This window comes from Ailuropoda melanoleuca, chromosome 1 (assembly GCF_002007445.2).
Source record: "Ailuropoda melanoleuca isolate Jingjing chromosome 1, ASM200744v2, whole genome shotgun sequence".
NCBI lineage: Eukaryota > Metazoa > Chordata > Mammalia > Carnivora > Ursidae > Ailuropoda > Ailuropoda melanoleuca.
Genome location: NC_048218.1, coordinates 184,696,160 through 184,708,784, shown reverse-complemented (window position 1 = coordinate 184,708,784; position 12,625 = coordinate 184,696,160). Strand labels below are relative to the sequence as shown.

Below are 12,625 nucleotides of genomic sequence, written 5' to 3'. Positions count from 1 at the left end.
TGAAAAAATGAAAAATTTAAATCTTGATACACGAGAATGCCCTTTTGCCCTTTTTTCTCATTGGGACAACTTTGCTATTTATCAGTCATAGAATTAAGCTTCAGTTAACATTCAAATCAGAAAATTGGCCTTTTACTTTAGAATTTTCAGTAACCATATTAACATTGTCTTTTTATCAATATCGAAGAGGCATTACTTATTTCACTTTTATTACCTCGGAAAAATTCTATTCTTGAGATTTAAAGCAAATGATTTCACTAATAATTAAAATGGCAGGTAAATACTAAAAATTTTCTGCTAAGTGTAAATACAGCTAACTTTTGTCAGAGATCTTTTTACCCAGAATACTTAACTATAATTCCTGTACTGTTTTCTTTTCAAAAAATGTCCTGTTTTACCTACCGTTACGTGATTTAAAACCTCCAATTAATTTGTGCCCTATTAATACTAATAAGCAATATTTGAGATCTTCCTCATTCATGAGTTTTTATTATCTGCTGTAGCTGATATTTTTATATTCAGTGTATCACTTATTCACGTCTTTAGCATTTATTTGCCATTTAGCATTTCTCATCAATCTGCCAGCTACTGTTCTGGGTATCAGGGGTGCAGCACAAAGGAGGCAAACAATAAACAGATCTATCACATGTGGGTTGATGGCGTATTATATACAATGACAAGCAACAAAGAATGTGAAAAGAAAAGAGACCTGTGGGAATGGGAGATTACACCTTTACAGCAGGTGGTTGGATAACCTCACTAATCCTGAGTCTTGTGGGTAGAGATGAGAAAGAATGAGCAAGCCCTGTGTGCCTAGGAAAAGACCCTCCCAGGCCGTGAGAAAAGCGTGTGCAAAGGCCCTGAGGCAGAGCATGTGTCCTGTGTTTGAGGACTAGCTGGGAAGCCAGAGTGAAGGGACCTGCTATGACAGGTAGAGAAGATCAGAGTGAGTGTGGGGAGGAGGGCGTCCTATAAGATCTTGGAGATAATTATAAGAATTTTGCCTTTTGCAATGAGTATAAGCGTTACAAGACATAACTAGGCTTGGAAAAGGCTCACTGTAATGTGTTGCCAATACTCTGACATAGAAAAGACTAGAAGAGGGAGACTAAGGAGGCTGTAATCATACTTGAGATATGTTTTGAAGGTACAGCTGACAGAAAATTTATAAGCTGAGTTTATAAAGCTATTATTTTAAATCTCTATTACCCTGGGTGTAGATGAATTTTCATATTATACAACTGGTTTAAGTTACTCCTAAAGCTGCTTCCTGCAAGTACAAATTTTAAGGACTGACTTTGTTGAGTTTTTTTTTTTAGCAGAATTACTGATTCAGTGGTGCCTGGGTGGCTCAGTAAGTTAAGCGTCTGCCTTCAGCTCAGGTCACAATCCCTGCTCAGCGGGGAGCCTGTTTCTCCCTCCCTCTCTGCCTGATGCTCTGCCTACCTGTGCGCACACATTCTCCCTCTCTCTCTCTCTCTCTCTCTCTCAAATAAATAAAATCTTTAAAAAAAAAGAATTACTGATTCAGTGGCAAATATTTTAAATTTTATTGATATTTAAGCTCTCTGCCTTGTGTAAGTAATATAGAAAATGTCTGATGTAAGTAAGTATATTTAGAATATTCCACATCGTTTCTCAGATATGGTTTCCATTTTTTAATAGAGATCTTTTTTCCTCTTTATTATTTTCTGTGAAAATGTAGGGAAAAGAGAATAAGACATGAGCACTAAGGGCCCCAGATTTGGAAATGCAAGAGACGTAGGTTCAAGTCCAGGCGCCTGCTCTTACTAGCTGTGTGACCTGGGGGAAGTCACCTAACCTCCCTGAGCTCCATCAGCTTCCTTTCTTGGAGGCTGGAGAATGGATCTCTGTGAGCATCCTATGTTGTGCGTATAAAACAGCACAGTACCAGGAGCATATTTAGAATTTTGTTACTGATAATTGTTTATTTTAATAACGGCTGTGACAAGGAAGCTATTGATGACACAGGACATATTTTCATTTATTGGGAAGAATAATTTTAGTATTTTAAAGAAGATTTTATTTATTTATTTGACAAGCAGGAGCAGGGGTAGGGACAGAGGGAGAGAGAGAAGCAGACTTCCCTCTGAGGAGGGAGCCTGACGTGGGGCTGGATCCCAAGGCCCCGGGGTCATGACTTGAGCCGAATGACAACTGAGCCACCCAGGCGCCCCAGAAAAATAATTTTAGAAGGAGCTGTTACCTTTAGGCATGACTGCAGCAAAACTGTTATTTATTCCCAATCACTTAGGTATAGATGTTCACTTCGTATACCTAATATTCAGTACATAGTCTGATATATGCACTAAAGGGCATATAAATAAGGACAGGTCCAAAATACTAACTATTGTATTTAACTTGTCAGATGTATACCTAATTTGATAGTGAACTCACTAAGACGATGGCTTTTCACTGTATATAACCGTCTTTATCTTAGTGAAAGTTGACACAAGTGATGTTCCTCTGACTTACCTTTCTCGCTTTTCATCACCTAAACCCCTGGCTCCATTGTGTCAGGTAGGCGAGGTGCCCCGGTGAAGTTTAATATGACAGGATGACTCGCTGTATCGCTGTGAATCACAATCTCCTTTGACAGTTGAAGCAAACAGTAAAATTCACTCTAATATAACCATGTGGTGTCTGTCAAAGAGCAAACCCAAAGAACCGTATCAGTCATCAGAATAATAAAAATAAGTTCTTTGCTCTTTTTCATCAAGTTTGCATTGGCGTATAGAGTGAAATACCAACCCACAACTTTGTGGTATGAGTTTTTGTGCTATCTGTATGATAATATAATATAGTTTGGGTCTGAATGCTTAAATTCCCAAGTTGATGATGTATATAGAACTCTCTGCTTGATGGGCGCATGGGTGACTCAGGCACTTAAGCATCCGACTCTTGGTTTCTGCTCAGGTCATGATCTCATGGGTCATGAGATTGAGCCTCACATCAGGCTCTATGCTCAGCAGGAGTCTGCTTGGATGTTCTCTCCCTCTGCCCCTTCCCCTGCTCTCTTTCTTGCCCTCTCTCTCTCAAATAAATAAATAAATCTTTAAAAAAAAAACAAAAACAAAAACTCTCTGCTCTTGAACTTTTGTGATCATTATTATACTTATTCTTAAGTTATCATCTGCTCTGTGGGAATTGACTCTGAAGTAATAGGTGAAAAAATCCATTATATTATAAATTATTATAATATAATAAATTATTGTAAAGCATTGGGGTTAGCTCAGAGTTCATTGTTTTGTAATTTATAGATCAGACTTTCTTTTCTCCTTCCTGAAAACATTTGAAAGACCAATATTTGCCATTAGTTTTTCTGCAGTTCACATTGGAAATATGTTCTGGTAAAATGTATTATTCTGACTACGAAAGAAAATAATTGATGTTTCCCTATTTAGGAATGAAGTATAATTGTAAGATTTTCAAAGCATACATTCCAGCAGCATATGAGATTCTGAAATAACAAATTATTTACTCTATAATGGCAAAAGAAATGTTTCAGACTTAAATGATGCTTTGAGATGAATAAAGGGTCTTTATGTCATTATGATTCAGGTATAACTTTAAAATTAATTGCTTTTATCCTAATTGACTAGTTGCAAGTATCAAAGGTACACATGCACACACTTACATGTTATATAATATTATATGTATATAATATAATATTCAGTGTATATATATACACATATATATAATATATATTATATATAATATAATATTCAGTGTGTATATATGTATACACATATACATAATCTTCTGGGGAAAGTTATATCAAACATTCATTTTTCTTTATTTTTCGTAATCATTTATACCTAATTTATCCATAGGTTTTAAAAATTAGTTAAAATATGATCTTTAGAAAATAAGCTAATGGAAGAAGAAATGATTGGTGTTAATTATCAAATGCAAAAGATTCATTTCATTGAAATAGACACTTTTTGAATATGAGATTAGTAGATCTTTCTCACTGCATTAACAAAGTTACAGTTCATACTTTCAAAAATTTTAATGACTGTTATACAACCAGATACTGAAACTGATACAGAAGAAATTCTAAATCCATTATTAGAAAGAGTTTATACTTTTAATCCTGATCTTACTAAAAGAAGATTTCTGTTTGTAACTACCTCTAAAAGTCGTGATGTGAACTTGCCTTGATTCCATAGGGATACTTGGCTAAGCACAAAATCCGGGAACATAGCTGATCTGCCTTCTCTACATGTTTTTATTCAACTATGTGTTTTGAATTATAACCCCCTACATTTAAACCAAAAAATAAGGCAGTAAATAACCAAATGTATTCAAATTTTCTGTGTTTTTTACAATGAGAAGTAAATCTCCAATTTCACATTAGCTTGATTTTTATTCGGAAGAAAAGTAGTTAAAACATTTTAGTTTGCGTTCCGTATGCTTTTATAATATTTTCATCCATGGGATATTTATTCAATTTGTCAAATGTTTGGTACCACATAAAACACTTTTCACTACCATTCTCAAGGACTAGTCATTGTTTTCAGTAGATCTGGAAAATATTTATTGTAATCCTTTACCTTGAAGGCTGTCTAAGACAGAATAATTCCATTCCATTCATTCCAGGTCAAAATATGAAGCAAATGGCTACAAATACCTCCTTTAAATAAATTTCCATTAGAGATGCAAGTAATATGTATACTCTGGACCAATATGCATTTTCCTTAATTATTCTTCAGGGAAATATAGATATAAAGATATATGTATATATAAATATATATTAAAATAAAGATATATAAAGATATAAAATATATGAAAGTAAACATTCTATTAGTATAAAATACTGATTCTGTTTTGTTTTGTTTTGTTTTTCCAGGCCTGATGGAATTGGAACTGTTTCAGTGGAAGAAAAAGAGAGATTTGAGGAGATAAAAGAAAGACTCTCTTCCCTTTTAGAAAATCAGATAAGCCATTTCAGGTATATACTCTATTCATTAAGTATTTGCTTTCTTCACTTAATAAACTTCTGTAGGGAACTGGAGTGTTATGTCTTTCTGTGGCTACTCAAGAACTACCAGTAGCTTCTTCTCCATCGCCTGCCAGGTAAGATCCACATCCCTCAGTCTATGGTCTGCTTCTAAGCCTGCTGTTCAGTTTTCACCATTCATTAAGTTAGGTCCCTTCTCCTTCAATTTGTGGAATGCAGCTCTCACTTGCTTGTGCATTTCTCATCCTTGAGTAGCCTCTTCCCCAAGCTCTGGTGAGTAGTCCTACCTCTCAGTCACCAGGCAAAGAACTTCTCACTTGCTTGTGCATTTCTCATCCTTGAGTAGCCTCTTCCCCAAGCTCTGGTGAGTAGTCCTCCTTCTCAGTCACCAGGCAAAGAACTTCCTATCTTCATAGTAGAGCTGTTTTCGATCCTTCCAGCAAAGACTGGAAAACCTGAAGCCTTTTAGCATTTATCATCTGTACTCTTCACTAGTCACTTATCACATAGTTACAATACCCATTTTTTAAGTCATTGGTTACTTTATTTACATTTTGTGGGAACAAGGGCCATGTTGCCTGGCACAGTTCCTTGCTTGAAAAAATTAACCATTGATCCTAAGAACATTTACAGAATGAAAGATCAAAATCTTGATATTTTTTACCCTGATTAAGTTAGCTCAATAGAACCTAATGGTTAAAAACAGAAATATTTCTGGAGAATGCAATTCAAGACAAAGGAGAAAACAAAGAAAGAGGAATAGTTAAGACCCCTGAACAGAAAGTCAATGCTGAAGAGGAGGGAATCATCATAATGATAGTTAATTGAAACCCCAAGTGATGATTGAGCTTAGAAAGCAACCAAAATATTAAGATGTTTTAGTATGTTGAGAGAGGATTTACCCACCTGGGATTGAGTTTGGAGTTCTATTAATTAGATTATATTAGTTATTTTGGAGTTTGGAATCACATTAGATTAAATATATAAAAAGAGGATATTAAAAATAAAGACAATTATAAACAAAATAATAGCATGTAAATCATAGAAAATATTGTGTCTCAGTTATCTAGGGTATTTACAGAATATAAATACTGAATTTAACTCCCCAAAATGGCATAACTGTGTTAGAAAGTCAAGAAGGACAGGAATTACATTTAGGATGGGGGAAAGTAGTAAAAAAAAAAAAAAAGAAAGAAAGAAAGAAAAGCTGCTTATGTCTAAAGTGGAGTAACAAGATTATATTTACTCTCCCAGCTTGAAACAAAAAAATTTTTTAAAAGATAAAATATGCAGAAGATTGCTTTTTGGCACACTAAACATAAAGACAATGGATAAAAGTGATTCTTGAGAGAAACAAATGAATAAGGTCTTTTATCGTGTCTGTTTGGCACCAGGAGAGTACTTCTGGGTCAAGGCCCAGGGAGGAGAATCCCAGTGGACACCCTGACTTGAGGAGACAGATGTAGGAGTACAGGGAGGGCAAGGCAGCCAGAGTTTGTAGGTCAAAGTTCTAAAGAAAAGAGAGGAGAGACTTACAGGTGTTTGCTGAGGGTCCCCCTAGAGTCTTCAACTAAGTATTGATCTGAGTATGTATGTAAGGAAACTATTTAAAGTCAGACAAATAATCCTTTCACTCCATGGTAGGATTATAGGAGATAATCCTCAAAGCTAACAGAAAGCTAGGAGGAATACCAGTTTCTACTACCCAGAGTGGAAAGCTTCTAAGTCGTGGACAGAGGGTAGAATACTCAAGAGAATTTTTACCTCAGTAATAGAAAAAATTAGCCCTGTTTTATCTCTCCTAATGAGGATTAAAATCAAGATTCAAATAAATCAAACTGTTTCTAAGTAATTTAACTACATTCCAGAGTAAAGTTCAAGAATAAAAGAATACAAAAATATTGAGCCACCAATAATGTAAAACAATAATGTCTAGCATCCAGTCAGGAATCTCTAGGCACACAATGAAATGGTAAGATATGACCAATGAAGAGAATGAAAACAGTCAAAAGTGGAAGTGACACAGAAGATAGAATTAGTAAACAATAGTATTAAAAGAATTCTTACCAAATGTCATATTTTCAGCCTGTTAAGGGCATCTATGGAAAACGTACAATTTCATACTTAACAGTGAAAGATTGAATGTTTTTCACCTAAGATCAAAAGCAAGGCAAGGGTGTCTGCTCAAAAATCGGTAATCAATGTTGTGTGGTGTGGACAGTTCAGAAATCGACTTACACACATAAGGTCAATTGATTTTCAAAGATAATTTGCAAAGTACACTTTTTTTGATAAATGGTGCTAGAACTATTATAAGCAGATGCAAAATGTTGACCTGGATCCATACCTCATACCTGATTCATAAGTTAACTCAAAATGGGTAGACCTAGGAAACAGAAAATCTCTTTGTTCTTGGACTAAGCAAAGATTCTTCAAAACACCAAAATCAAGATTCATAAAAGGAACAGTGTTACCTTGAACTTCATCAACATTAAGAACTTTTGATCTTCCAAAGACTCCGATAAGGGAATGAAGAGATATCTCAGAATGAGAAAAAGCATTTGCACAATACATTTCCCACAAAAAACTATTATCCAGAATATATTAAAAAACTCTTAAAACTTAGTAAGAAATGAAACAACCCAATACAAATTTGTTTCTGATATTTCACCAAAGACACATGGCGAAAAGGCATATGAAAAGATGCTCAACGTCATTATTCTTTAGGGAAATACAAACTAAAACACAATGCAGTACTACTACATTATAAGTATAAATAAAATTAAGAAAAATAATTACCACCCAAAAGGCGTTGGCATGGATGTGAAACTGGAACTCTGCACGTACTCTTAATAGGAGTATAAAACGGTACAGCACACTTTGTAAGATTGCAGGTTTTTAAAAATTCAGACACCTCTAACATATGACCCAGCCGTTCCACTTGTAGGTATTCTCCAAGAGAAATGAAAGCACATGTTCACACAAAGACTTTCATGTGAATGTTCATTCCGACGTTATTCATAATAGCCAGAATATGAAAACAAGACAGAAGGCTATCAACAAGAAAGAGATAAACAATCACAATACTTCTGATCAGCAAAAAGGAATGAATGGTTGATAGCATGAACGAATATCAAAATATACTGAGAGAAATCAGATGCAAAGATGTACATACTGTAAGATTCCTCTTACATAAAATTATAGAAAATACAAACTAATTCAACTACAAAGTAAATCAGTGGTTGCCTGGGCCCAAGGGATGGGGAGGAAACATTTGGAGGTCATGAATATGTATATTAAATCGATTTGGTGATGGTTTCACAGGTGAATACATATGTCAGAACTTACCAAATTATTTTAAATATGTGCAGTTATATGTCATTTATGCCTCTAAATCTATTAAAAACTAAGTACTTCCATAGTGGGAAGTTAGTAGAATAATATATAAAACTGAAAAATCAAGAATTAGAAATATTAGCATGTAGGTTAGGAATATAATGTTTAAATACAGAAAAAAATAACTAAATTTAAAAACTTTTTTTTTCTGGAGCAATTACTTGCAGAGTGGGGTGGAAATGACATAAAGGATTTCTATTTTTTGTAAGAAGTCTTTAGAAGTTTCCTTTCAGACTATGTGCATATATTATTTTGATAAAAAGAAATACTGTATTTTAAAAGGTAAAGAAAAGAAACAGTTTAATTGTGGGACATGTCTGTGAAGGCTCGAATATCTGTGTAATTAATTTCCTAAGGTGGGAATCAGGGTGATTTTAGTTTATTCAGATTAGATATTAATCTTAGTTGAATTTCATTTGATGGTTGAGTATTTTCCAATTTGTTTTGTTATTACAGAGCTGTCGAAGTGGTAAAAACCCAAAATATTTATCCTGAAAGGCAGAACAAAACTATTCCTTTCTTTTAAAACTCGTTTTGTAAAGATTAATTAAGCTTCTCTGTAGTTATTTTCTGTACTTTATTGATTCAGGATTACTTGTACTCTGTAAATGTGTTGAATTATTTACACATCATGGGCAGCTAATGCTAATTCAGAACATACCCAGTGGGACCTCAGAGCCCTGAAATGCTAAATGTAATCTGGGGATCAGTAACATTCCATTCATAAAATGTGTCACCCACAGGTTAATGGAAATAAACAATAGGAAAGACAATGGGTGGATTATGCAAATACAGTGAAAAGATTTAAGCAGGGGGAGGGGACTATAAGAACCCAATTTGTGTTTCATTTAAACGTGGATTAAGGTTTATGGTATACAAAATGATGAAAGCTACTTTGCTAATTTGCTAATGCTCTAAAAAGCAACACTGCGCAGGGAAAAAAAACAATCAAAAATAAATTGGCGGTTGCTTTTGTGCATGGTAGCAGAGAGGAGTAAGAGGATGCATCGAGGGAAGAGTGAATTAAGGAAATTTTTAACAGTAAATGAAATAGTGTTCTGAGGAAAAATTTGGCCAGATTTATCACATTTTTTTGCAGTTATCTGACACTCATAAAAGTTTCATAAAACTAAAACCCAATCCTACTATGAATTTAACAGCCATTTGTAAGAAATCCATCTTTAAGCAGTCTTTAAAATTTCCTGCTGTAATACAAATTGAATTTAAAATATATGTGTTCTTAGGGAAACCTGTTCAAATTGCCTTATGAAACAAATAACTTCATTGTGATTCACATCTTAGAAGATATGTTTACCGAGTCCCTGAATAATGGCGAAGGACAGGAAATATATAAACTTCAGTTCTGATCCAGAGCACAGTGGCAGCCTGAGGACAGCTCAGCTGCCTGTAGTACTTGATCTTGGGCGGAGTGGGGGGGTGTTGGGAAGGAGGTGCTTTACTGAACCTGATTCAGGAGAGCCAGGAGCTCCAGTAGGATGAAGAGGCCCTGACATTCTCTGCTCTTTAAGTGGAAAGTGACCTGAAGAGGGACCCCCGTGTAAAGAGCAATAAATCTGTCACCACCTTGTGTCAGCTAACTTCTAAGGAGCCCACTCACTCGCCCAGCCTCTGACCCTAATTTCGGAACACGAGCGTGAGCTACCCTCCCATTGTTGGTGTCTTTAGGAATGCCCGGCGTTAGACTGAGGATAACCATCTCTGCTGGCAAATTGCAGAGCTCTGGAAAGTTTATGTTTTGTGTGGGGAGGTTGTAGAGATAGCCACTGGCATAATAGGCAGATGTCAGGAAAGCGGGGAGCTGGGACCTGTTTTGTACTAGAAGTTATGTCTGGGGGGTGTGCTTCCGTCTCAAGCCACCCATAACTACAAGAGGAAATGGGGGAAATCATTTTGTTTATCATAGGGCTTGAACAACAGCAAACCTGACGAAGATTTTAGGGAATACATTTTAATTATCTCTTTACTGGTAGAATCTTGGAGTGTTTTTTTATTTTTTGGTGTTTGTTTTTTTTTAATTTACTGTGTTCTATCTGAACATATATCATCAAAATTTTAGAACCTTTTCATCACAGTTTATACCCTTACTGTTAAAAGAAATTGAAAGCATGGAACTAGGTAAATTTCTGCCGTTAAGATTTTCCCACATGGTTTGATGCCATTTTAACCACTTTCACTGTTCTTCCATAATGCCAAGTAATAGAAGTGGGAATTATTGAGCAGTCTTGGATATTAAATGTTTGACTTTTTTGTTCCTCCTTTTGTTTTTAAAGATACTGTTTTCCCTTTGGACGACCTGAAGGTGCTCTAAAAGCTACGCTTTCATTACTTGAAAGGGTACGTTTGAACACTACCTTATAAATACTATTTGCACTCTCAGTGGCTGTGTACTTTAGTGACTGATACAGGCAGACGGGCCCGGTCCTCACAACGAAAGTGTTCTCTGAGGCTGTCGGTCACATTTCATCACTTTCTCGCCTGCTCTGAACCAGGTTCCAACTCTTCCTGTCTCCTACTTCTTCCTCCCCACAGCTTTTCTGAAGCCCATCCCTGCCATCTGTGGCTGAGTTGATGGCATCTTGGTAGTCGTACCCATTTCCCCCCTCTTTCTTTCCCTCATGAAATAGTCTTTTTTTTTTTTTTCCGGTTAAGTATAATCCTCCGTTTTTCAGACTTCACAGTTGTTTTTCATTACCCTCCCCCAACCCCTGACTTATTTGTACATTTGCCTGTCCCATTTCTCATACCTATTAGGGTTTATCACTTCACATGCCCAAACGTATCCTTCCTTTCATTCTAAATCAATCTCGGAATAAGTAACTTGTGTTACTTTAAATGAATTCATGAATTGTAGAAATTTGTCTTCTGTCAAAAAATAAATAGTAAACAAGGCTTTCCTATCCATACTAAAATCATTTATTAATGAAAGTACATTCTCCTCTCCTGTTTTTGTAGCAGACTGGGCTTGAAGGGCAAGTATCGTTTTCATTTATTTATAAAACTATTCATATGCTAGTTGGAGCCTAACAGTAAAGTGATGGGGACAATTCCTGTTCCTTATCAGCATTAACACAAATTTCTAAGGATAATTTATAGCTCATGATTTGATTATTCTGGTCCTGATTTATTGACTTCAGAGCACTTGGTCTTGTCCAGTTTTCTGCCAAAGAATTCTGGATATATTACATTGTTTATTTGTACTTCTATTAAAAGCAAAAAGGGAAGACACTTTTCAGTGATTTAAGGACTTGCACGATGAGGGCTGACACTGACAACTGTATACATTGGTGGCCTCTGTCTAGCCTGTCTTATCCTTGATTCCTGGGCATCATATGATAGAAATAGTATTGTGGTAGTTCCCTGTTTTATTAGAATTTTTATAATAAAGCTAAATGTAAACCAGGCTTTTCCAAAGTATTCATTTCATCCAGTTCATTAAGGTATCATGGGAAAGATAAAATCTTTACAGAGAGCTTTACTTTTGGAATGGCATCCCATCCTGGGTGCCTAATACAGCCTGTCTGTGTGCTGGTTTCCATGGTAGAGCTTCCCTCCTCCCCCAGCAGGGAAGAGTTCCTAAGAGCATAGATGCCCTCATGCACTGACAAGTGGTAGGATGAACAGTGACCTTTTTTCCAGTTATAGTCACTTATCATGTCTCTTGCTGGACTGAGAGAGAAATGGTAGGGCCATTTCTTCATTTTCACGTCTCTGTATTTATTGACATCTTTGAAAAACAAAATCTACATGTGAATTCTTCATACTTACTAAGCTTTGAAAGAAATGGAGGGGATACACAAGACGAGCTGTCTCTCCCTTTTTGCTCTTCCCAGCCCTTAATCTGTACTTCGCCAGGAAAGAGGATACAGTCCCCCCCAGTCCAAATTAAATATTCAGCTCCTGGGAAATATAAACTTATCACCTGATTTCAACCCTGGACTCACCTCTGTAACACAAATATACCTTAATTTTAACAGCTATTTCTATTATTTAAAAGTGTGTCAGGTACCTGGGTGGCTCAGTCAGTTAAGTATCTGACCCTTGATTTTGGCTCAGGGCGTGATCTCAGGGTTGTGGAATCACACCCTGCCTTGGGCTCCACGCTGGGGCACAGAGCCTGCTTAAGATTCTCTCCCTCCCTCTCCCCTCTCCCCCCACCCCCCGTCGCTTGTGTGCACGCATGCACTCTCTCTCTCTCTCTCTCTCTCACTCATTCTCTCTGTCTTG

General features: G+C 36.0%; 1 protein-coding gene across 8 annotated transcripts in view; it reads left to right on the top strand.

Moving 5' to 3' along the window:
* Positions 1-12,625, top strand: part of CADPS2 (calcium dependent secretion activator 2) — a 544,075-nt gene that overhangs the window by 411,143 nt on the left and 120,307 nt on the right. For all 8 annotated transcript variants that reach the window (XM_034671263.1, XM_034671268.1, XM_019799438.2 and 5 more), the window contains 2 exons: positions 4,874-4,975; positions 10,672-10,735. In XM_034671263.1, coding sequence (XP_034527154.1) covers positions 4,874-4,975; positions 10,672-10,735 — 166 coding nt within the window. The remainder of the gene's footprint in view (positions 1-4,873; positions 4,976-10,671; positions 10,736-12,625) is intronic.